This window comes from Mobula birostris, chromosome 2, assembly GCF_030028105.1.
Source record: "Mobula birostris isolate sMobBir1 chromosome 2, sMobBir1.hap1, whole genome shotgun sequence".
NCBI lineage: Eukaryota > Metazoa > Chordata > Chondrichthyes > Myliobatiformes > Myliobatidae > Mobula > Mobula birostris.
Genome location: NC_092371.1, coordinates 137,311,577 through 137,337,909, shown reverse-complemented (window position 1 = coordinate 137,337,909; position 26,333 = coordinate 137,311,577). Strand labels below are relative to the sequence as shown.

Here is a 26,333-nt window from a genome sequence, read left to right as displayed (position 1 = left end):
AAGACAATCCTGAAATGTTTTGCTCACTGCGATTTTCTAGCATTCAGGCTTAGGAGATGCCGGAAACAGGCAGGTGTGAAAATGAAATGATTTCACTACTTCATCAGGTTAGGAACTATGAAGTATTTGAAGATATCAACAATCATCTTGAATGTTACAATGAAAGTGAAGATTTGGAGAATGTGTTTGCCAATAGCACTGGATGAAAGTTGTCCATCATCCGCACTAGGTGTTTATGCTGATTTTGTACATTGCACGCACTGGATGAATTCCTCCATCGATAACTATCAGGAACTATACAGTTTTATAATAGTATGGTACTATTGAGAGTATTCTAATTTGCTCTGTATTTCATTTAAATGCATAATTTGTTACTCAATTTGTCTTTTTTATACTTTTTAACTATTTCCAAGAAGCATTAGCTAATTGGGGCAGCCACTTAATTGGGTCAAAAGATACTGTTCTATATGTGTCACAATTAACTGGAATCCACTGTGTGAACAATTTTGATCTGACTACAGGTTGCATAATTAGTAAGTCTGTGAATGACACTAAAATTTGTGGTATAGCAGATCAAGAAGAATGTAGAACAGTACAGCTCAGGAAGAGGCTCTTCAACCACAAAGTCTGTGCCAAACACAATTAAAATTAATCTAATCCCTTCTGCCTGTATATGATCCATACCCCTTTATCCCTGCATATTCATCAGACCATAAGAAATTGGAGCAGAACTAGACCATTCAGCCAATTTAATCACCTCTGCTATTTGATCATGGCTGATCCACTTCCCTCTCAACCCCATTCTCCTGCCTTCTCCCCAGAACCTTTCACACCCTGACTTATCAAGAATCTATCAACCACCGCCTTAAGTACACTCAATGATCTGGCCTACACAACTGCCTGTGGCAATGAATTCCACACATTCACCACCTTCATGCTGAGGAAATTCCCCCTCATCTTCATTCTAAATGGATATCTCTCTATTCTGAGGCTGTGCCCCCTGGTCCTAGACTTGCCCACTATAAATAAAATCCTCTCCACTATCAAGGCCTTTCAACATTCGATAGGTTTCAATGAGACCTCCCCTCATTCTTCTAAATTCCAGTGAGTACAGGGCACAGAGCCATCAGACTCTCCTCGTATGATAAGCCTTTTAATTCTAGAATTATTTTTGTGAACCTCCTTTGAACCCTCTCCAATGTCAGCACATCCTTTAGATAAGAAGCCAATACTGCTCACAATACTCCAAGTGAGGCCTCACCAATGCCTTATAAAGCCTCAGCCTCAGCATTACATCGTTACTTTTGTACTCCAGTCCCCTCAAAACAAATGCTAACATTGCATTTGCCTTCTTCATGATCATCTTAACCTGCAAGTTAATCTTCAGAGAATCCTGCATGAGGACTCCCAATAACACACACAAACAATATTGGTGAACGCAGCAGGCCAGGCAGCATCTATAGGAAGAGGTACAGTCGACGTTTCGGGCCGAGACCCTTCGTCAAGACTAACTGAAAGAAGAGATAGTAAGAGATTTCAAAGTGGGAGAGGGAGGGGGAGATCAGAAATTATAGGAAAAGACAGGAGGGGAAGGATGGAGCTAAGGGCTGGAAAGTTGATTGGCAAAAGGGATACCAGCCTGGAGAAGGGAGAAGATCATGGGATGGGAGGCCTAGGGAGAAAGAAGGGGGGGGGGGAGCCCAGAGGATGGGCAAGGAGTTATAGAGTTATAGTGAGAGGGACAGAGGGAGAAAAAAGAGAAGAAAAGGGAATAAATAAATAAATAAATAAATAAATAAGGGATGGGATACGAAGGGGAGGTGGGGCATTAACGGAAGTTAAAGAAATCAATGTTCATGCCATCAGGTTGGAGGCTACCCAGACGGCTCTCAAGTCCTGTTGTGCCTCAGATTTTTTAATTTTGTCTGTTTATAAAATAGTCTTCACTTTTATTCTTCTACTAAAGTGCATGACCATACACTTCCCGCCACTGTATTCTATCTGCCATTTCTCTGCCTATTCTCCTAATTTGTCTAAGTCCTTCAGCCTCCCTTCTTCCTCAAAATAACCTGCCCCTCCACCTACCTTCGTATCGTCCACAAACTTGGCCACAAATCCAGATCAATGTAAAAAAGATGCGGTCTCACCACCAAAACCCTGTAAATCACCACTAGTCATTGGCAGCCAAGCAGAAAAGGCTCCTTTTGTTTCCACTCTACATTCAAGATTTAAAAAAAAGATTCAAAAAACCGATTCAAAAAACCTTATTGTCATTCTAACCATACATCAGCTCTGCAGGGCAGAATGAGACAGCGTTCCTCAGGGGCAGTGCAATCATAACATAACAAATGCAACACTAAATAATAAACATAACAATAAATAGTAAAACACAACAGCCACATGTCAGTTAAATCAGTTATAAGTGTCCAGTGCAAGTTAAAGGTGTCCAAAGCAGAGTCAGGTGGAGCAGCTATTTAGCAGTCTGACTGCCTGTGGGAGGAAGCTGTTTAGTAGCCTTGTGGTTTTAGTTTTGAGGCTCCTGTAACATTTGCCTGATGGCAGAAGAACAAGCAGTTCATGGAGAGGGTGTGAGGGGTCTTTAATGATGTACCGTGTCTTCTGGAGGCATTGACTCTGAAAGAGGTCTTGGACAGAAGGTAGGGAGACCCCAATAACCTTCTCTGCTCCCCTAACCACCCTCTGCAAGGCTTTTTTGTCAACAGCACTGCAGCTGGAGTACCAGGTTGTGATGCAAAAGGTCAGCACACTCTCAACCACGCCTCTGTAGAATGTAGTTAAGATGTTAGTGGGGGGTGATGCTTGTTTAAGCTTCCTCAGAAAGTGCATCCTGCCAATCAGCCAATGCTCTATCCATGTTAGTATCTTTCCTGTAAATCCATGGGCTCTTATAAGCAGCCTCAAAAGGCCTTTTGAAAATCCAAGTATGCAATATCCAATGATTCTCCTTTGTCTATCCTGCTTGTTATTCCTCAAAGATTCCAACAGATTTGTCAGGCAAGATTTCCCTTAAGGAAACCATGCTGACATCGGCCCATTTTATCATGTGCCTCCAAGTACCCCTAAACCTCATCCTTAACAATTGACTCCAACATCTTCCCAACCACTAAGGCTAGGCTAACTGGCCTATAATTTCCTTTCCTCATCCACCCTCCCTTCTTGAAGAGTGCAGTGACATTTGCAATTTCCAGTCCTCTGGAACCATGCCAGAATCTAGTGATTCTTAAAAGATCAATACTAATGCCTTCACAATCCCTTCAGTTAGCTCTGTCAGAACCCTTGGGTGTAGTCCATCTGGTCTAGGTGATTTATCTACTTTCAGCTTCATAACTACCTTCTCCCTAATAATAGTAATGACACTCACTTCTGCCCCTGACTCTCTTGAACTTCCACCAATTGCTAGTGTCTTCCACAGTGAAGACTGATGCAAAATACTTATGCAGTTCATATGCCAATTCCTTGTCTTCCAATACTACCTTTCCAGCATCATTTTCCAGCGGTCCAATATCTACTCTCGCCTCTCTTTTACACTTTATAAATCTGGGGAATAAAACTTTTTATATCCTCTTTGATATTATTGGCTAGCTTACCTTCAAATTTCATCTTTTTGCTTTATAGTTGCCTTCAGTTGGTTTTTAAGATTACCAATCCTCTAAATTCCCACTATTTTTTTCAATGTTATATGCCCTCCCTTTTTTTTTTATGTTAGCTTTGACTTCCCTTGTCAGCCACAGTTGTGTCATCCTCCCTTTAGAATACTACTACTTCTTTGGAATGTATCTACCTTGCGCCTACCGAATTCCTCCCAGAAACTGCAGCCATTGCTGTTCTGCTGGTGTCCCTTCCAATCAACTTTAACCATCTCATCTCTCATGCCTCTGTAATTCCCTTTACTCCACTGTAATACTGGTCCATCTGTCTTCATTATTTTGAGTGTGTTGCTCAGGATTTCCAGCATCTGCAGAATCCCTTGTGTTTAAGAAATTGCAGGGTCGTGGCTACAGCTCAGCACATCATAAAATCAACCTCCATTAACTCTATCTACAATTCCTGCTGCCTCAGAAAAGCAACTAACATTATCAAGGACCCAGTCATTCTCTCTTCTCCTTTCTCGTTAGGCAGAAGATATAAAAGCCTGAGAACACAAACCACCAGGCTCAAGGACAGCTTCTGCTCCTTGGTTGTAAAGGATCCTTGATAGTGAGTCTGTAGGTGGTAGAATCAGTTCAGAATAGTGGTGAATGAAGTTATCCTTGCCAGTTCAGGAGCCTGATGGTTGTTGGGTAATAACTGTTCCTGAACCTGCTGGTGTGAGACCTAACCTTCTATGTCTCATACCTGATGGTAGTAGCAAGAAGCAGGCATGGCCTGGATAATGAGGGCCTTTGATGATCAATGCTGCTTTTCTTATGGCAGCGATCCATGTAAATGTACTCAGTGGTGAGGAGGGTTTCTGTGATGCACTGGGCTGTATTCACCACTTTCCGTAGTCTTTTCTGGTCCTGGGAATTGGTGTTTCCTTACCAGTCCGTGATTCAAATAGTTAGGAAACTCTCCACTGAAGTTTGTCAAAGTTTTTAGTGGCATGTCCATACTAGCTTGTAGTGACCCTTGCACTTTATTTGTCTACCTGTACTGTATTTTCTCTGTAACTGCAATACTATATTCTGCACTCTTTTCTTTTTACTAGTTCAATGTACTTATGTACAGAATTCAAACAGGAGTTGTATCTGGGTACAAGTGACAATAATAAGCCAAGCAACATACACAAAATCCTGGAGGAACTCAGCAAGCCAAGCAGCATCTTTTGAAAAGAGTAAACAGTTCCAGGCCAAGATGCTTCATCAGAATGCCAATACCATTTGGAGTACCATGTACATTTCTAGTTACCCCATTACTGGAAGACTGTGGAAGCTTTGGAGAGAGTGCAGAAAATGTTGCCTGGATTAGAGGATTTTAGTTATTAGGAGAGCTTGGACTTGAATTGTTTTCTTTGGAACGCTGGAAGCTGAGGGGTGAGGACCTAGATAGAAATTTATAAACTTATGAGAGGCATAGATAGGGTAGATAGACTGTTTTCCCAGAGTGAACAAAATGTCAAGTACTAGAACAAATAGGTTTAGTATGAGAAAGAGGAAGTTTAAAGGAGATTTAGAAAACAAGTTTAATGTTATTGAAACCCACCAAATACTAGAAGACCTGGAATACAGTGGATGGGAGAGAATGTTTCATTCAGTAGCAGAGTGTAGAATCTGAGGACACACACTCAGAATAAAAGGACATTCTCCAAACCTGAGATGAGGAGTAATTTCTTCAGTCAGAGGTCTGAATCTGTGAAATTTTTTTGCAACAGAGCCCAAGTCATTGCCGTACTTAAGGGAGAGATTGATTGGTTAAGGAGTTGAGTTATGAGAGAAGGTGGGAGAAGGAGTTTGAAAATAACCCACCATAATTGAATAGTAGAGCAACCTCAATGGGTTGAATGGTCTAATTTTGCTCGTATACCTTATGGTCTTCAGATAAGGACCATGTGCAGGCATATCAATTTAGTGCAATTTGACATCATGGTCACACAGACTCTCAATGTTGTGCCAAATCAATTAAATTAGTAATCAAATGGCCAACTAAATTAATCTTTTATACCTACATAATGTCCATATCCTTCCATTTTCTTACATTCGTATGTTTATCTAAATGTCTCTTAAAATTCCCTAATACATTTGCCTCTCCCACCAAACCAGGCAGTGCATTCCAGGAATCCATCACTCACTGTGTAAAAAACTTGCCCTTCACATCTACTTTAAAATTACCATCCCCTTCACCTTAAAATCTTGCCCTCTGGTATTAGATATTTCAATCCTCAGAATAAGATACTGTCTGTCTACATTATCTACACCTCTCTTAATCTTATAAACCTCTATTAGGTCTCCCCTCAGCATCTGCTGATCCAGAGAACACAACCCAAATTTGTCCAGCCTCTCGCTATATATAGCACATGCCCTCTAATCCAGGCAACATCTTGGTAAACCACTTCGACACCTTCTCCAAAGCCTCAACATCTTTCCTATAATGGGGAGACCAGAACGGTTTGCAATACTCCAGGTGCTAGTTTTATAAAGCTGCAATATAACTTCCTGACTTTTCAACTCAATGTCTCGACCAATAAAGGCAAGCACGCCATATGCCTTCTCTTCTTAACAATCATATCAAGCTGTATAGCCACTTTTAGGGAGCTAAGAACTTGAACCCCAAGATCCTACTGCTCATCAACACTGTCAAAGGTTTTGGCCTTAACAGTGTACTGTCTTTACATATGACCTACTAAGGTGCAGTACTTCACATTTGTGCTGATTAAATTCCATCTGCCAGTTCTCCACCCATATATGCGACTCATCTATATCAAGCTGTATTCTTTGCCAGTTTTCTGTGCTATTCCCAACATCATGAAGCTTCAAGAGGTCCTTCTGCAGTGAGTTGAGTATAGGAGCAAAGAGGTCCTCCAAATTTGAGGAAGGACATTCTTGCTATTGAGGGAGTGCAGCATAGGTTCACGAGGTTAATTCCCGGGATGGCGGGACTGTCATATGTTGAAAGATTGGAGAGACTGGGCTTGTATACACTGGAATTTAGAAGGATGAGAGGGGATCTGATTGAAACATATAAGATTATTAAGGAATTGGACACGCTAGAGGCAAGAAACATGTTCCCAATGTAGGGGGAGTCCAGAACCAGAGGCCACAGTTCAAGGATAAAGGGGTAGGCCATTTAGAATGGAGTTGAGGAAAAACTTTTTCACCCAGAGAGTTGTGGATCTGTGGAATGCTCTGCCTCAGAAAGCAGTGGAGGCCAATTCTCTGGATGCTTTCAAGAAAGAGTTAGATAGAGCTCTTAAAGATAGTGGAGTCAAGGGATATGGGGAGAAGGCAGGAACGGGGTACTGATTGTGGATGATCAGCCATGATAACAGTGAATGGCGGTGCTGGCTCAAAGGGACGAATAGCCTACTCCTGCACCTATTGTCTATTGCCTATTAAAATCATCTGCAAACTTACTAACCCACTCATCTACATTTTCATCCAAGTTATTTATATACATCACAAACAGCAGAGATCCCAGTACAGATACTATTAATTACAGACCTTCAACTAGAATAAATCCCTTCAGCCACTACTCTCCTCCTTCTATGGGCAAGCCATTTCTGAATCCTAACATCCCATGCATCTTTATCTTCTGGATGAGTTTCCCATGAGAGACCTTGTCAAACACCTTACTAAAATCCATGTAGATAACTTTCTCAGCCCTACCTTCATCAATCACCCTCATCACCTCATCAAAAAAAAAGGCAATTGAGTTAGTAAGGCACAACTTTCCCTGCACAAAGCCATGATGGCTCTGTGTAATTAGGCCATGGTTTTCCAAATGCTCATAAACCCTATCCCTAAGAATTCTCTCCAGAAGATTCACCAGTCTATAGCTTCCAAGATTATACCTGGTTCCCTTCTGCAATAATGGAATAACATCAGCTAGTGCCAGCCCTCTGCGACTTTGACAATGGCTAGAGAGAACATGAAGATATTAGTCAAGGCTTCAGCAATCTTGTCTCTTGCTTTTCTCAACAACCTGGGGTATATCGCATCAGGCCCTGTGGACTGATCCCTCCTAATACTCTATAAGAGACCTGACACTACCTCCTCCTTTACCTTGAAATGCCCTAGCATATCAATATGCTCAGTACTGATCTCCCTGTCATTCATGCCCTTCTTGATAAATACTGATGTAAAGATTCATTAAAGACCTCATTCTTTCCTCCACATCCAAGCAAATATTCCCTCCTTTAACCTTGAGTGGTCCTACCCTCTCCCTAGTTACCCTCTTGCTTCCGATGTATATATGGAATGCTTTGGGATTTACCTTAATCCTACTTGCCAAGGACTTTTCATGGCCCCTCCTAACTCCATTCTTGAGTACTTTTCTGGCTTCTTTACAATCCTCAAGATTATGGCCAATGGATGAATGAGAACAGCGAGAGGATGAAAATATGGACAAAACAACCCAAACTGAAGAACATGGGGGTTGTGAAATACTTGGCAAGTCAAGATTAGCATGTCCTCCATTCCCAGAGAGACTGAGCTAGTAAATCAGAAGAATAACCAAGGACAGAAATCTACATTCACTTCAGAATGCTGTGTCACGTCCATATGTGTTCCTCCAGATTTTGTTGGGCTCCATTGTAATGCTACAAAAGGCCACAGACCAATAGATCAGAATGGGAGTAGGATGAAGAAATATAAGTACAGACACAGGCTCAGGGTTAAGAGGAGGGGTGACTGAGTGTAGGGGCTCTGTAAATACAGGTAACCCCAATGGCCCCACTTATTTAGTATTATCTGCAAACTTACCATATTTATACATTCTCATCCAAATCGTTGATTTAGATGATAAAGAGCAATGGGTCTAGCATCGAGCCACAGGGAATACCACTAGTCACAGGCTTCCAGTCCAAGAAACAATCATCACCCTCTACTTTCTACTGTCAAACCAATTCCCTATAAAATTAGCTCGCTCCCTGATTCCTCTGTGATCTAATCTTCAAGAGAAACCTACCATGCAAAATATTATCAAAGACCATACTGAGGTCCATATAAACTACGTCTACTATCCTGCCCTCAGTGACCTTGGTTACTTCAAAAAAACTCAATCAAATTTGTTAATGTGATCTCCCATGCACAAAGCCACAAAATCAACTTTCCAAGTGCTTGAGTATCTTTCCCCCCCCAAAAAAAATCTTCTCCAGTTACTTATCACAGATGTGAGACTTAGTGATCTTTAGATCACAGGATTTTTTGTTTGCCAGCCTTCTTAAATAAAGTCACAATATTCATCATGGTCCAGTCTACCAGCACCTTACCCATAACTAATGATACAACTATCTCATCGGGGTTCTAGCAATTTCTTTTCTAGGCTACCTTAGTGTTTTTGGCAGACACATCTCCACACAGCCCAAGAGTCCCCTCACCAGACATTGCCTAACCTACACACGCCCTGCCCAGACACCGCCCAACCCAAAGGCCCCTTCCCTAGACGCTGCACAATCCACAGATTCCATCCTTGACACAGCCCGAACCACAGTTTACCCTTCCCTGAACACTGCCCAACCTACACTTTACCCTTCTCCAGACACTACCGACCCGCAGACTCCCCAACACAGCCTGACTCCCTGACACAATTACCTCACCAGACTCCCTACCATAAACACCCCACCCACCACACATTACCCTCGAAACACTCCTCTCCATACACCCGCCCGTCCTCCCACACAGCACGCTGCTCTCCTCACACTCCTCCGCCCAACCCATTACAGTGCATCCACCCCCGCCCGCTCTAACTCCAGGTGGGAGTTTCCTTGCGCCGGTGCATTGTGGGAGTATCCCTGGGCGGGCGCCGACTGGAGCCGGGATGTCGGCCGGTGATCTGTCGACCAGGTAGGTGGGGAGAGGGGCAGGAAGAATGTGTAGGAATTATGGAGGTGGAGTAGGACGCGTAGTCGCGTCAGTGAAAGAACAGAAACCGGCACCACCTGCTCTGATCCAGCCGAAATCTTTTCCGGAAGGTCGGCACTGGACCGCAGCCGCGGATGGGTGGATTAGAACTACAATTCCCGAAAGTCCTCGCCGGTTTTGCACCTGCGCACTATGGAACGGCGGTTCTCACCATGTCAGGACGCTGTGATTGACATCCGGCCGTCCAATAGGTGTTGGAGGGCGGTGCTTATGTGACTCCTGCGGCCCCTGCTGGTGGTCTGTGGAGGTGCACGCGCTCTGCAGTGCGGCGGCGGAGGCGAGCGGTCGGGCCCGGGCGGCCCGAGGGTGAGTGAAGGTGGGCGGGGGAAAGTAAGAAGGGAGGGTCTGGGGGAGCAGGACAGAAAAGGGAGGGATCGCGGAGGATGGGGATATGGGTTACAAAGGGGTTGGTGGAAAAAAAAACAACCAGGAGGTGGTGCAGTGGGATGGATGGGGTCAACCTGAGGGACAGTGCCCCCTCCCCCACACCCCTCCCATTCACTTATCTGTTTCACCTTCCCCCTCTATCCTCCACACCCTCCTCTCTTCCCCACCTCCACACCCTCTCCCCTCCACCTTCTTCCTCCTCTATCCCAACGCCCAACTGCTCTCACCTCCTCTCCCATCTCCTCTCGCTTTCCCTCCCACCCCTCCTCCTCTCCCGCTCCTTCTCTCCTTGCTCCCCTCCCCTCCCTCCCCCTCATCTCTCTCCCCTCCCTCCCTCCCTCCCTCCCCCTCTTCCCTTCCCCCCCTCCCCTCTTCCCTTCCCCCCCTCCCCTCTTCCCTTCCCCCCCTCTTCCCCTCCCCCCCTCTTCCCCTCCCCCCTCTTCCCTTCCCCCCCTCTTCCCCTCCCCCTCTTCCCCTCCCCCTCTTCCCCTCCCCCTCTTCCCCCTCCCCCTCTTCCCCCTCCCCCTCTTCCCCTCCCTCTTTCCCCCTCCCTTTCCCCCTCCCTCTTTCCCCCTCCCTGCTTCCCCCTCCCCCTTCCTCCCACTTCCCCTTTTCCTCCCACTCCCCTTCCCCCTTTCTTCCCTCTTCTTCTCTCCCCCTCCACCTATCATCCCCTCACTCCCTCCCTACCCCTTCCACCCACCCGCACTTACTAATTCCAGACCAGGCTCAACCTCATCACCCACTTTCCAATCCATGCCCCCTCTGTTCTGTCTGTGTGTTTGTATTTTTGGACTGGATGCTGCTGACCAATTATTCCCCATCCCTGGACAGCATTGTGAAAGACTGGCCCCAGCCACCTGTCACAGTGCCAGAGAGATCTGGATTTGATCCCACCCACTGGTGCAAATTCCAGTGTCCTCCCACATCTCAAAGCTCTGCAGGTTGGTGGGCTAATTGTCTAGGATTTAGACTCGGTGAAGGAAAAGCGGTATCTTTTCAAGCCGAGATGATGTGAGAATTGGAAAGGAACTGGCAGGCGGTAACATCCTCCTGCTCCTCTGCCCCCGTCCATCTCTGTGGGACAGGTCACAGATTTGGGAGGTCCTGTCAGAATACCTTGGACCTGTACATTTAGTGTATTTAATGCATGGTACACACTGCAGACACAGTGTGCCACAGGCAGGGTGGGGAGGAATGGGTTTTGGAAGTGGATGCGGAGCCGATTGAGCGACTGCTTTGTCTGGATATTGTTGAGTTTGAGACTAGTTCGAGCCATGCTTACCCAGATCAGTGGGGAGTGTTCCATCATTCTCCTGACTTGTGCCTTGTAGATGGGGAAAAGCCTTGGTATGTCAAGAGGTGATTCCCAGTCTCTTGTTTGAGTGGCTGGTCCAGTTGTTTCTCTTGAATGGTGATGCCGCCCTCCCCCCCCCAAACAGGTAGTTGATGAATGTTGTCGGTCGGACTCTTGTTGGAGATGCTCACTGCCCAGCAGTTCCATGATACAAGTGTTATCAGCCCATGGCTGAATGTTGTCCAGGACTTGCTGTGTTCAGCACAAGCTCTTTCATTAGATGAGGAGTTGGGAACAGGAATGAACACTGTGCATTATCAGTGAACTTCCTAACCTTCTGATAGAGGGAAGGTCATTTATGCAACAGCTGAAGATGGTTTTCCCTGGGATCTTGTGAAAGATGTCTTGGGGTTGAGGAGATTGGCCCCCCAACAATCATAACTATTTCCTTTGTTTGATATCTGAGTTTTCCCTTGGATTCACAAGTGCAAAGCATCTTACTCAGTCATCCCTTTTACCAGTATTTGGTCCACAGCTGCCTACTCAAATAATGGTCTACATACTTAACTGTGGTGAGAGTCTCTGCTTCCACTGTCTATTCAGGCAGTGTGTTCCAGTGTCCAACCCCACTCTGAGGGACAACATACTTCCTCAAGTTGAAATCTATGCCCTCTGGTTAAAAACACTTTGCTGTAGTGAAGAAACTGATCTGTTTCTTACCTTATCTTCCCCCCCATCTCCCCCACTCCAAGTAAACAAGCCCACCCTCCTTGTGGGATTAGTATAGATACACAAAAACATTGGTATGGACGTAGTGGCACATTTCTGTGCTATATGGCTCTGTGGCAAAATCCTGGTGAATCAACTGTACATCCTCCCCAGCACTATTACATCCCACAGTGTAGTGACTAGACCTAGACGCAGTATCCCAGCTGTGTCCTCATCAATGCTTTGTAATGTTGTACCAGGACCTCCCTTCTCTTAGGCTGTGTGCCCTAGCTAAATAAAGACACGTATCCCAATATGTCTTATTCATTGCTCTGTCTACCTTCAGCAATCTGTATTCTGCTCTTCCTCATGGTCCTTAAAGGACCCTCTTATCATGTCCTCCCAAAGCTCACATTAAATTCCACCTGCTGTGTTGTGGCCATCCTACCTGGACTAGATCCACCCTTACCCATTGAAAATAGCCTTGCATTGCCTTTATCTTGGATTGCTCCTAGTTTTCCAAAACTAACTCAACTCTTGTGATGTTAACCCTGTCTCCCAAATGAAACCTCACCAGATCCAGTAATTCCCGCTTCCTCGTTGGATCAGAAATATGCTGCTGTTGAAACTTCTCCACAACTCATGGTCCTCGTTAGAGCTCAGTTTATTTTCTGATTTTCCAGGAGGCAGGAATGACGCGCAATCTGAATTCCAAGATTAATGTTTATTTTAGAGTAGAAGCAAGCATCCAAACACTAAGCAAACTAAATAAAGAGCTGAGAAATTATACGTAGAGGTGTATGGATGCGAAGACAAAAGAATAAAGAAGCCAAGATGGTGCCTCTGAAAAATCTATCACTTTTATAATATGATAAGGAAAACTCCTTAGATAGGAATGAATTGGTTAATGAACTGCATAAATAAAACAATTACATCAGTTGGGCAATGTGCTAATACTGAGCCAATGAGAAAGGTGATAAACTGTTAGTTTAGCTGCTATACCGTTTTCTGCCAGTGAGTGTGAAAAATACATAAGTTTGTTTTAAAAGTACAAATCTTATAAAAGGTATTATTTAAAAAACAGTAGTTTCCACTGAGCTCCTTCACTTTTTGAGCCAGTACCCTACTAGAGAAGAGTAATGCTGAATTTAATCTTTGGAAATGTATCCTTGGCAGGTGGAGTCAGTGTCTATGGAGAGCATTTCGGAGGGCTATGGTAAGTTTTAAGGTAGTTATGGAGGATAAGGAGAGACCAGAAGCTAAGATTCTGGATTGGGTTAAAGGTTTTAATATCATGAAACAGAATGTGGTAAACCTGAGTCGCTGAGCCTAAGGCTACAGCTGTACCTACAGATAGATCTCTGACTACAGGATGGCACTATGATGTAAGCAGGCAGAGTCATGGACTAGGGTCCAATGACTTTGGTGCTGTCTGTGTGAAGTTTGCATGTTTTCTCTATGCCCAAGTGAATATTTTGGCTTTGCTTCTAGTGTGTAGGTGAGGATTAGAGTGTGGGAGGAGTGGATGGGAACATGGGTAATTTGGTGGTACGGTTGTGGGTAGTGTGTTTGGTATAGCCACTGGGCCAAAGGGTGTGTTCCTGTGCTGGAGAGCTCTGTGACTCTATAACTATGATGTTCAGAAATTAAATAAAGAGAGGTTATGGCTAAAATGTTGTTATAAATCTGAGGGATTGGATCATGAGAGAGATTGTGGGTCGGATAAAGAATAAAACAGGAGGAGCTGTCAGGAGCAGAGCTGGTGTCCAAAGGGCCGAAATTAGGAAGGCAAAAGGGAAGTGCAGAACATTTCACTGCCGGGCAAAGTTAAGGAACATCTCAAGGCAGCTTACAAGTTTATTAAGGGCAAGAGGGAAACCTGAAAGAAAGACACCCATCCATTCGGGACCACAGGGGCAGACTGTGTGTGGAGCCAGAGAGAGGTTGTAGATGGGTTCTGAACTGAAAACTTCTCATTTGTATTCACTAAGAACATTGTGGGTGGGTAATCTGGGAGGGGGGGGCGGTGGCAGTGACATTCTACGACATGTTATCACTGAGATACTAGATTCTTAGCAGGCTTAAAGGTCCCGATGAGATGTATTCAAAATTGCTTGATGAGGCAAAGAGCAGATTGCTGGGGCACTGACAAGACTTTTAAGCCCATGACTTGCGATGTACCAAAGCAAAAACTTGCATGTGAAGGTAGGAGGTACAACATCCTTCACCACAGTGGCTACGTAGGAGAAATATTCATTTAACGCTGTTCCATCTCTTGTGGCTCCACACATAGATAACCACACTGGTCCTTAACAGGACTTGTTCTCTCCCTAGTTACCATTTTGCTTTAAATATACTTATATACTTTACAGAATTCTCCCTTTCTGCCAAAGATATCTTATGTACGCTTTCTGCCCTCTTACATATACTCTACATTGTTTATATTTTTCAAAGGATTCTCTTGATGTCAGTTGACTATACCTGATTTCTGTCTCCTTTTTCCTGACCAGAGCTCCTATTTTCTGCAACCAGTGTTCCTTACTCTTACTAGAGATTTGCCCTTCACTCTAACAGAAACATACTGTCTCTGAATTCTAGCTCACTTCTAAAAGCCTCCTCCTTGCCAGATAGCCTTTACCTGTAAATAGTTTCTCCTTATTTATTTTTACATGTACCTGACTAATACCATCAAAATTTACCTTGCCCCATTTAGGATTTGATTTTGCAGACCAGTCCTTTCTCTTGGGGTCCAGGTACATGGTTCTCTAAAAGTGGCTGTACAGTTTGATCGGATAGTAAAAGAAATATAGCATGCTTGCCTTCATTAGTTGAGGCATTGAATTCAAGAGCAAGAAAGCTGTGTTACAGCTTCATAAATATTCTGGTTAGGCCACATTTAGAGTATTGCATTTAATTCTGGTTGCTTTATTACAGGAAGGATGTGGAGGCTTTTGAGGAAGGTGCAAAGAATGTTTACCTGGAACTGCCTGGTTTAGAAGACATATTTTAAGGAGAGGTTGGACATGCTAAGCCTGTTTCCTCTGGAGTGACAGAGGCTGAGGGGAAATGAGACAGAAGTTTATAAAATTATGTGAACCACAGTTAGAGTAGACAGCCAATATCTTTTTTCAAAAATTGAAATGTCTCGTACCAGACAACATGTATTTAAAATGAAATGAGGAAAGTACAGGTATTTTTTACACAGTGGTGGGGGCCTGGAATACGTTGCTGGGTTTGTTGTAGAGTGGATACTATAGGCATGTTAAGAGACTCTTAGATAGATATGCAGAGAAGGGTGAAATCCAATTAATTTAGAGTCATTGGTTTAATTAATATCATTGAATGGTCTGTCCTGTGCTGTACTGTTCTGTTATATGTTATATCTTCTTGCATAAGTTTTAAAACCATAACTTTCTCCCAGTAGTGTAGAAGTTAGCGAGACACTGTTACAGCTGGGAGAATCAGAGTTCAATACCATCACCCTCTTTAAGGAGTTTGTACGTTCTGCCTGTGACTATGTAGGTTTACTCCAGGTGCTCCAGTTTCCTCACACAGTCCAAAGACGTACCGGTTAGTAGATTAATGGCCATTGTAAATTGTCCTGTAAATATACTAGGATGAAACCCGTGGGTTGCTGGCAGCGCGGCTTGAAGAGATGAAGAGGCCTATTCCATGTTGTGTCTCTAAATAAATAAGTAAACTAGTAAAATTATGGTCAGTGGTCCCAAAGTTCTCCCTCACTGATTCTTCAGTCACTGGCCATGCCTCATTTCCCAACAGGTGTCTTGTGTTGCCCCCTCTGTAGCAGACATTGTTTCAGAAAACTTCCCTGGCCACACTTAACAAATTCTACTCCATCCATCCGTCTGCACTGTGGTACTTTCAGTCAATATGAAGAAAGTTGAAACTACCTACTATTAACAGCCCCATTATTTTAACATTTATCTGCACTATCCAATATTTGCTCCTGTAGTTACTACAGAGTATTGGGAGGCCTGCAGTATAATCCCATCGAAGTGATCATCTCCTTATTTTCAGTTTCTACCTATCGGATGTTCCCTTTGTCAGTGCTACTGTGATGTTCTCCCTGATCAGAAACACAATTCCTCCTCCTCCCTTCTTCCACCACCCACCCATCTCAACTGCGGCTGCAGCATCTTTACCCCGGAATACTGAGCTGCCATACCTGCCCATCACTCTGCAATGGTTACAATATCACAGTCCCATATGCTGATCTTTACCCTGTTCGTTTGCCTTGGGTCATATGTTTTATCAATTGAGAATTAGTTGATAGAGAGAAGGTGGAGGGGAGGAATAAACGGCGGTGACAAGAGAATGTTGCAGGAATAAGAGCTGGGGTCCTAGCCACACATGATGTACATCAATGATTGAGGTATAACCGAGTCATGGAGTCTCATAGACAGGCATTTCAGCCCATCATGTCTATCCATGCTGACTATCATGTTCTAATCTCATTCACCAGTACTCAGTCCACAGTCTTCTATGTTACATTTAAATGCTTATACATGAGAGTCTGCCCTCAGCTCCCCATCATGCCATTTGTTTCAGGTTTCTGAGTATCGAGGAAGGGCTATGGGTGGTGGTTCTGCATGTTTAACGAAGTATTATAGGCCATTTGACATGGAGAGCATGCAAACTCCATGGACAGTAGCTGAGGTCAAGATTGTACCTGACCACTGGAGCTGTGAGGCTGTAGCTCTGCTACCTGCAACCACTGGGTCTCCCCCCCCCCCACCCCCCCACTTCCCCTGACTCTACAATACTTTAAACTTGACTGTGGTAGAGTAGAGTGAGAGTGTTCTTGGGCTGTTCCTGTTGGTGCATCTGTACAGGTGAGTCCTGTCACAACTTTTGGCACATGTTCGTGGTTTAAATAGTCCATTGTTCTTCAGAGAAGAAGAGGAAATTTGGTCACTTGTGTTTGTCGGTCTCAACATTTTTCAGGGTTACCCTTAGTTTTTCTTCACATTGCTTTAGAAACATAGAACATACAACACAGGAACAGATCCTTGGCCCACAATGTCAGTGTCAACCATGATACCAAATTAAACTGAATCTCTTCTGTGCCTGCACATGATCGACATCCCTCCATTCCCTGTATGCTGTATATTGGTGTGTATCTAATAGTCTCTGAAACACCACTATTACTTCTGCTTCCACCACCACCCCTTGCTCCCTGTAACAGGCACCTACCATGTTTTTTAAAAATTGCCCTGGAAGTCATTTAAACTTTCCTGCTCCACCTTAAAGCTATGCCCTCTAGTACTTTACGTTTCTACTCTGGCGGAAAGATTTTGACTGTAAAGCATCTATGCCCTTTCACGCTCCATACTATTGAGGGTTGCTGCAGTTTTTGTCTTTCCAGGCGATTGACGGGCCCTTTTCTCTAGTCACGTGTTTGAAGGGTTGGACTGCCAAGTCCTTCAGGATCTGGGGAGGCTGTAGAGGTGTGAGGAGAATTGTCCTGGTATTTGGTTATTACTTGTCATCATACATTTGAAGTTTTCAAAATATGATAGTCTGTGATGGTTGGAAGCAGTGAGGAAAATTCAGTGCCATTGTTGGATCATTTGGTAGATTGCTTAATTCACTGCCTTAACTTTCACAAATTTGCATAAGTTGTCACTTGTGTTAAATGCTCATTGTGAATCCACTCCATATCTCGACTGGTTTGATCATTGGCTGCTTACGCTGGTTCTTGCATACAGAGCTGGCCATTCAGTCTTCCCATATGAGTTGCTCTATCTCCCCATTTGCAACTAAAATAGGATCAGACACCTTTGCAAAATGGAGCGTATTTATACAGTCTTCTGTCTGCTGATATGTTAAACTATTGCTTTACTGTAAAATTTTAGTCTGCTGCTTTTCATAAAGTGGCTCTGTCATCATGAAATCTCCTATCGTAGCTCTCCTCGAGGTGCCATTGGCCAGGTTCCTTCTGCTTTCATTCCCACTGGTCTCCAGTGTGTTCCCAATAATTATTCACCACATTCCTATGCAAGTTGTTGGTTACCTTTTATACTAGCCCAGCTATGGCAACATGGTCAAGTTAACCGATAGGATGCATCCTGATGTTTCATCTGATTTTTGGGGCATGGTATTTATTTTGGACGCATTAAGGAAGTTTGATGTTTCAGCTTGGGTATTGATTTTGATGGTGTATTTAACTGATACATCACCTTCATCCTTACTGCTGTTGCTTTGTTTTGGTTCAGACTGTGCTCACGGTAATATCTGCCTTCATATTGTTTATTGCAGTTCGGCCACCAGTAGACTGCATCATCGCTCACAGCATGATTGGTTTCATACAATCTCGCCGATGCTGCAGGTCCGTCGTTCAGCTTTCTCACACCGGCTCTTCCTTTAGCAGGTTGGCATTTTATCACTTAGGTGCTGTGCACTTGTCCCTGGATACCCCAGAACTTTTACACAAATCTCTCTTCCCTTCTTTCTCTCTTCCCTTCTTCCTCACTTGTACTAAAATGCACTTCCCTAGAACTGACATTATTATTTTTAAAAAGGCGAAAATTTTTTTTAAAAACTGCAGATGCCTGCCAAATATCTGAAATCAAGTCATAGGGTTGTACAGTCAGAAACAGGTCCTTCGGCCCACCACATCCATGCTGACATTTTTGCCATGTACACCAAAAGATTAACTTTATTTGTCACATGCACACGATGTGTCATTATTTTTGTGATGTGCTGGGGGTAGCCCGCAAGTGTCGCCATGCTTCTGGCACCAGTATACTATGCCCACACCTTACTAACCCTAACTGTACGTCTTTGGAATGTGGAAAGTAAACGGAGCACCAGAGGTAACCTGCATGGTTATGGGGAGAACATGCCACTGCCTGTAAGGAGTTTGTAAGAATCAAACTCCAATCAGTGATCACTGTACTATGCTACCATGCCACCTCATTTGCCAAACCAACATTAAGATCATGTTCTTCTATGCTTATCAGAGAATGCTGAAAATGCTTAGGACAGGCAACACGTGTGGGAGAGAAATAGAGTTAATGTTTTAGAATGAAAACTCTGTCAGATTTGCAGAACATTTAAAATACAGATCCTGAGAATATTTTCCAATTTCATTCACTGTCCCCAGGTAAGAAAGGAGGAGGAGTTGCCTTTTTGACAAGGGAGGACATCTGTGTTTAGAGGTATTCTTGGGGGATTCATTCAGTGATGGCTTATGGATAGATCTTAGAAACAAGAAAGGCTGATCACTTTGATGGGACAGTTATAAGTTGCCTAGTAGTCAGAGGGAATTGGAGGAGCAGATGTGTACTGAGAGAGCAGATGTAAGAATAATGGGGTAGTATCAGTGGGAGATTTTAACTTTCCTAATATTGACTAGACCACCCATAGTGCACAGAGGTTAGATGGGGTGGAAGTTGTTAAATATGTTCAAGAAAGCTTTTTTAATCAATAAACAAATGGCCATACAAAAGAAGGGACAACACAGGACCTCTCCTTGGGGAATGAATTTGGTCAAGTGACTGAAGTGCTAGTCACAAGGCATTTAGTGACCGTAGACCATAACTAGTTTTGAAATAGTTCTGGAGAAAGGTAGGACTGGCCCACAGGTTAATGGTCTGAATTGAGGCAGAACTGATTTTGGAGGCATTAGGCAGGAACTTGTAAAGGTTCATTAAGTGAGTCTGTTTGATGGTAATTGGATGACAGGGAAGAGGAAGACTTAAAAGTGTGATATCAAGAGTTAGAGAAATCAGTGTTCATGTCACCAGGCTGGAGGCTACCCAGACAGAATACGAGTTGCTGTTCCTCCAACCTGAGAAAGGTCTCATTGTGGCAGAAGAGGAGACTGTGCACTGGCATGTAGAAATAAGAATGGGCATTGGAATTAAAATGGTTGGCCACTGGGAAATTCTGCTTGATGCAGATGAAGCGAAGGTGCTTGACAAAGCAGTCCCCCAATCTAGGTCAGGTCTCACCAATATGGAGGAAGCCACATCAGGAGCACCAGATACAGTAGATGACCCAGACAGACTTTCAGGTGAAGTGTTGTCCCACCTAAAAGGACTGTTTGGGTCCTTGATGGAGGAGAGGGGGGAGGTAAATAGGCAGGTGAAGCACTTCTTCCACTTGCAGAGTTAAGTGCCGGGAGAGAGATTAGAGGGGAGGTATGAATGGACAAAGAAATCACTAAGAGGATAATCCCTGCAGAAAGCGGAGAGTAGGGGCTGTGGGAGAGGTAAAGGTGTGTTTGGTGATAGGATCGTGTTGAAGATGGTGGATGTTGCCAGGGGTGTTGTACTGGATGTGGTGGCTCATTGGGTGGTAGGTAAGGACAAGAGGAACCCTATCCCTGTTAAGGTGGTGGGAAGAAAGGGTGAGGCGGATGTCCGGGAAAATCAAAGAGCTGTGGGTAAGGAAGGGAAACCCTGTTCTTTGAAAAATGAGAACATCTCTGATGATCTGGAAAGGAAAACCTCATCCTGGGAACAGATGTGGTGGAGATGAAGGAACTGAAAAAAAGAAATGACATCTTTACTGGTGACAGGGTGGGAAGAAGTATAATCGAGATAGCTGTGAGAGTCAGTATGTTTATGAAAGATATCGGTAGACATTTTGTCTCCCAAAATGGAAGCAGAGATCAAGAAAAGAAAGAAAGGTGGTGGAGGGCAACTGGTTGAGTGTGGTGTCCAAAAACCAGTGAGAACTTTAAGTTCTTTGTGATGGGGGAATAGAAGTGTTTAGGGACTGGACATCCATGATGAAAATGAGGCAACTAGGGCCAAAAAATTAAAAATTGTTGAGAGATAAAGACATTGTGAAGTGCCATGTCTGTAGGTGGAAAGGACTGAACAAAAGGGGGATAGCCAGGGCTTGACCAAGTACATCCTCGGACCTTGTGGAAATAAATTTTGGAGCCCTTTTGCTTCATTTTTAGCCATGGTGAAGGCTGGATGGTGGCTAATGTACCATTATTTAAGAAAGGCAATAAAGATGTGTAAGGGAACTACAGGCCAGTAAGTTTGATGTCAGTGGTGAGAAATTACTGAGGGGAGACAATTCTGAGGGACAGGATCTATCAACATTTTGATAGTGACTGATTAAAAGTACTCAGCATGGCAATTCATGTATCTTACATTTATTAAGATTTTTTTTGAAGAGGATATAGCAAGATGGTGGACAGTGTTTATCTATACTTTTCACCAGGCTTTTGACAAGGTCCCTCCCAAATAGCAGGATAGTTAACAATGTTATATTTCATTAGGAGTTTGAGGCGATCTGCTATGTCACCAAACACTCTAGCAAATTTCTACAGATGTACCGTAGAGATTTTTTTTGGAAGGTGTTGGAGTCTATTGTTAGGGATGAAGCTTGGAGATACTTGGAGACTAATGATGGGTGGGTCAAAGTCAGCATGGTTTCTGTAAGGGGAGATCTTGTCTGAAAAATCTGTTGGAGTTTTTTGAGGAGGTAACAGGCGAGGTGGATGGGAGAGAGGCAGTGGATGTCGTTTACTTGGATTTTCAGGGGGCATTTGATAGGGTGCCACACATGAGGCTGCTTATCAAGATGAAATCCCGTGGCATTGTAGGAAAGATGCTGGCATGGATAGAGGAATGGTTGACGGGCAGGAGGCAGCGTGGGAATGGAGGAATGGCCTTTTCTGATTGACAACCGGTGACTAGTGGTGTTCCTCAGGGGTGAATGATAGGACCACTACTTTGTCAATGATTTGAATGATGGAATTGATGTTTCTGTGGCAAAGTTTGTGGATGGTGCGGGGATAGGTGGAGGGGTAGGTAGTGCTGAGGAAGCAATGCAATTGCAGCAGAACTTGGATAGATTGGAAGAATGGGCAAAAGGGTGGCAGATGGAATACAGTGTTGGGAAATGTATGATAATGCATTTTGGTAAAAGGAACAATAGCATGGACTATTATCTAAGTGGGGAGAAGGATCAAACATCAGAGGTGCAGAGGGACTTGGGAGTCCTTGTGCAAGACTGCCAGAAGGATAATTTATTGGTTGAGTCTGTGGTAAAGAAGACAAAAACAGTGTTGGCATTTATTTCAAGGGGAATAGAATATGAAGCAAGGATATAATGCTGAGCCTTCATAAGACACTAGTCAGGTTGCACTTGGAATATTGTCAACAGTTTTGGGCCCCATATCTCAGAAAGGATGTGTTGTCATTGGAGAGTCCAGAGGAGGTACACAAGGATGATTCTGGGAATGAAGAGGTTCACATATGAGGAGCATTTGGTAGCTTTGGCCCTGTACTCACTAGTATTTAGAATAGTGCGGTGGGGGATGGGATCTCATTGAAACCTACCGAATGTTGAAAGGACTAGTTAGGGTGAATGCGGAGAGGATGTTTCCTGTGGTGGGGGTATCCAGTACCAGAGGGCACAGTCTCAAAATTGAGGGGTGACCCTTTAGAAGAGGTAAGGAGGATTTTTTTTTATCCAGAGTGTAGTAAATCTGTGGAATGCTTTGCCACAGTCTCCAGTGGAGGTCAAGTCCGTGGGTATATTTAAGGCGGAAGTTGATCATTTCCTGATCGGTCAGGGCTTCAAAGGATATGGCAAGAAGGCAGCTGAATAGGGTTGAGTGAAATCCAGGATCAGTCATGATGGAATGGCAGAGCAGACTCGATGGGCTGAATGGTTTAATTCTGTTCCTATGTCGTACGGTCTTATTTTAACTGGTTACATCACCATCTGGTATGGAAGGGCCTGTAGAGGATTGGAAAAAGATTCAGAGGGTTGTAATCTCAGCCAGCTCCACCATGGGCACTAGCTAGCCCACCGTCAACTTCAGAAGATGATGCCTCGAAAAGGTGGCATCTATCATTAAGGACCTCCTCCACCCAGGACATGCCCACTTCTCATTACTAACATCAGGAAGGAGGTACAGGACCCTGAAAACACACTCTGTTTTAGGAACAGCTTCTTCCCCTTCACCATCAGATTTCTGAACGGACAATGAATCCGTGAACAAAACCTCGCAATTTTTGCTCTCTTTATACACTATTTACTTAATTTTTTAAAAATATATTTATTATAATTTGTAATATGTTTTATATATTACACTGTATAGCTGCTGCAGTACAACAAATAACACAGCGTACGTCAGTGATAATAAACCTGACTGATTCTGATTCTGGTTAGACCGCAAGTAGTTGTTAACTGTAATTAAATCAAACAAGAGATGTTTTGCAGATCAGTCACTAATTCAAAAACACAAGTGTTAATTATTTAAGGTTGAAATTGATCTTTAGAATGCAAGCTCTAAATTCTTAGTGTTATGTTAGAAAATCTACGTCTACCTTTGTATAAAATCCTAGAGCCAGTATAGCACATAACGATGTATTTCACTTCAGTGTATCCAGCTCAGTGTGTACAAGCTATTGTCAGAGACAACACTGTGGAAAAGCATTCCTATCTTTAACCCATTAATCTTTTACCCTTTTGAGTAACTTATGGAAACTCACAAATTCCACTCAGGCAACCAACCATCAGAGCTGCAAAAATTGTGAATATTGGGGCTGAGCTCTTAGAGAAAAGTCCTTGCTGAGGAAAACTACATCTGAGAGTAGAATCAATGAACATAAACTTCTTCCTGAAATTCCTTTTCAGAATTCCAAGTTACCCACGTTTAATATGTGTGAATTTTGTATCTAGAGCAAGGATTTTCTGCATAATTTGTAACATTAGCCAGAATTGTGCATGGTCATTGTAGAATTCAGGTCACGATTTTTTTCTCTAGTACTCATTCCAAAAATATAATCAATTAGACCACTATGAAAGAGAAACAAAGGAGGACAAAATTAAAATGGGAAAGAAATAACAAAACTGAGCATGAGAATAGTAAACAAGAAGATGATGGAACCACAGAATGGGCAGTGAGTAGTGGAGGTAATGATTCAGCTCTAAGGATCCTGGTCACAAATGACCTAAGTATTGCAATATATTCTTATTTTGTTTCAATTTTAACCTCGTGCTTTCTTTGCAAATGACTTCCTTACAAAATGTTTTACAATTAATGTCCTCGGTAAGACAAAGCTTAGAACTGTGCCGATGCATGAAGTGTAAAAGTGAGTGGAGTCTCATCGTGTTCATGCTGCTGCTTAGAGACAAGACCACTAAAAACAGAAAACTCTGCGGCCTTTTTTTACAAGAATGCAGGATCATTTCCAATTCCTTTATAGCACTGTCCTAACAAACAACAAACAGATTTCTGGCATATTTTCTCTCTGTCATTACCCCTTTCCTGCCCCACTCTCTCATATGTAGCTGAAAGGGCATCAATTTCAAAGATTTGAGTGCCATTTTAAACTTGGTGCTTTCTCACTCTTCAAACCACCCAACATGCAACAGTGTTAAAGATCGGTGCAGAGAGATTGCAAAAGGGGGTGTAAATAGGTTGAATGAATGGACAGGGACACCACAGGTAGAATATAATGTGGAAAAGTGGAACTTCCTGGTAGAAAAAAAGATCATTGTGAGTTTTGTTTAAGTTATGAGTGCTTGAAATACACTGGTGTTCAGAGGGGCCTGAATGTCTTCATGTGTTAACCACTGAACGTTAATGTTCAGGATAACACTCAGGCAAGCCATTAGGAAGGCAGATTTGTCATCACTGATTTACACGTTGTGAATTTTGTTATTTTGCAGCAGCAGTAAAGTGCAAGCACAAAGTACAAAATAAATAGTATGAAAAATGGTTAATAAAGTAGTGTTCATGGACCATTCAAATATCTGATAGCAGAGGGGAAGAAGCTGTTTCTAAGCAACTGAATATGGGTCTTCGGGCTCCTGTACCTTCTCCCACTGGTAGTACGAGAAGAGGACACATCCTGGATGTTGAGGGTCTCTTATTGCAGAAAACAAGACTGGAGACATCTTGTTGCAGTTGTTCAGGGCTCTGGGGAGACCACACCTGGGATACTGTGGACAGGGCTGTTACGGAAGGTCAAAGATGAGACTAAGGGAGTGCACTCGAGGATCATTAGGGTGATCTACTGGAAATGGGGTGGTATTGGACAGGAAGCAGATTGGGTCTGTGCCTGAGGAAAGGAAGCTGAAAACGACCTAATGGGTTTTTTTAAAATCATAAAGGCCAATTGAATAGAAATTCAGCAGTTTTCTCAGAATCTAAAACTAAAGGGCATAGGTTCGAGGTAAAAAGGGAAATATTTAAAGGGGACTGAGGGACAAGTTTTCCACATGGAGGATGTGGCTATGTGGAACGAGCTGCCAAAGGAGGCGCAAGTAAATGACACTTGTACAGGTTCATGGTTAGGAAAGGTTTAGAGGGAGTTGGGTCAAGAACAGGCAAATGGGATTGATATAGATAGGCATCTCAATCAGTATGGGCAAGTCAAGCTGAAGAGGCTATTTATAAATCTGCGACTCTGCTTTTATGGGGCTTGAAAGGGTAGCTGCAGGGGTTATTTGCATCAGCTGGGATATCACAGTTGTAGAGTAAGGGACGGGTCTTTCAGGGCACAGGTGCAGGGGAAGGTTCTCCATTCACTAAGCTGAGTCAATGTGAATGCTCAGGACTGGGACTGATGGACATTGAGAGATGTGTGGATGGGGCAGGGAGGTGGTGCTGAGGTCTGACCAGCCCTGATATTACTAACTGGTGTGGCCAGATGTTTCTTTCTTTTGTTCTGAAATGGGTCCGAACTCAGGTCAGAGATTTAAAGTGGTTGTTAGGAGAGTCAGAAGGGAGAAGAAGTAGGTTACTTTGAACTGAGGAGTGATGGGAGTTCTGAAACTCACTGCCTGGGGATTGAAGGAGAGGCAAAGACCCTCCCCAGTGTTTGAACTACCATGAGCTGCAGGGCCTGGGTGGGGGAGTTCCTTTCCAGCGGACAGCAACACATCTACTTGGTGCCCACCCCTTCCAGCCTCACTCCTTCACCAGCTCCTCCCTTCCTCCTGACCCAGGTCTCTTACAATCCCTCACAATCCACTTGTTCTCTGTCCCTCAGGTAAATGGAGCGGTTTGGTTGGGCGATGAGTGACCCTTCGCATGCGGCCCAATGCAGTGCCTAGCAGTTCCTGCACAGGAAGAGGCAAACATGAGTGGAGGAAGCGAGCAAGTCGACATCCTACCTGTGGCATTTGTGGTGAAGGATCGGTGGAAGGTGGTGAGTGAGGCTGTACACTACAATCATACACCTCTACCGTCTCACCTACGCCTGTACACCCTCAGCCATACACCAGTACCTGTGTATCTGCACCATACACCCCACCAACCCGTGAGCACCTCACCATCCCATTGATGTTTGTACACTCCTACCATCCTACAAATGCCTGCATATTCTCACCATACCCTGCCAATGCCTGTACACCCC

General features: G+C 43.7%; 1 protein-coding gene across 4 annotated transcripts in view; it reads left to right on the top strand.

The window, feature by feature from the left end:
* Nucleotides 1–9,839: 9,839 nt before the first annotated feature.
* LOC140191622 (tau-tubulin kinase 1-like) overlaps nucleotides 9,840–26,333 on the top strand; it is a 70,138-nt gene continuing 53,644 nt past the window's right edge. The window contains exons 1-4 of one of the 4 annotated variants that reach the window (XM_072249192.1): nucleotides 9,840–9,884; nucleotides 13,147–13,186; nucleotides 18,250–18,361; nucleotides 25,968–26,126. In XM_072249192.1, the coding sequence (XP_072105293.1) occupies nucleotides 26,019–26,126 (108 nt within the window). In that variant the 5' untranslated portion in view covers nucleotides 9,840–9,884; nucleotides 13,147–13,186; nucleotides 18,250–18,361; nucleotides 25,968–26,018. Of the gene's footprint in view, nucleotides 9,895–13,146; nucleotides 13,187–18,249; nucleotides 18,362–25,967; nucleotides 26,127–26,333 lie in introns of all 4 variants that reach the window. The other 3 variants (XM_072249201.1, XM_072249217.1, XM_072249210.1) reach the window with 3 other exon arrangements.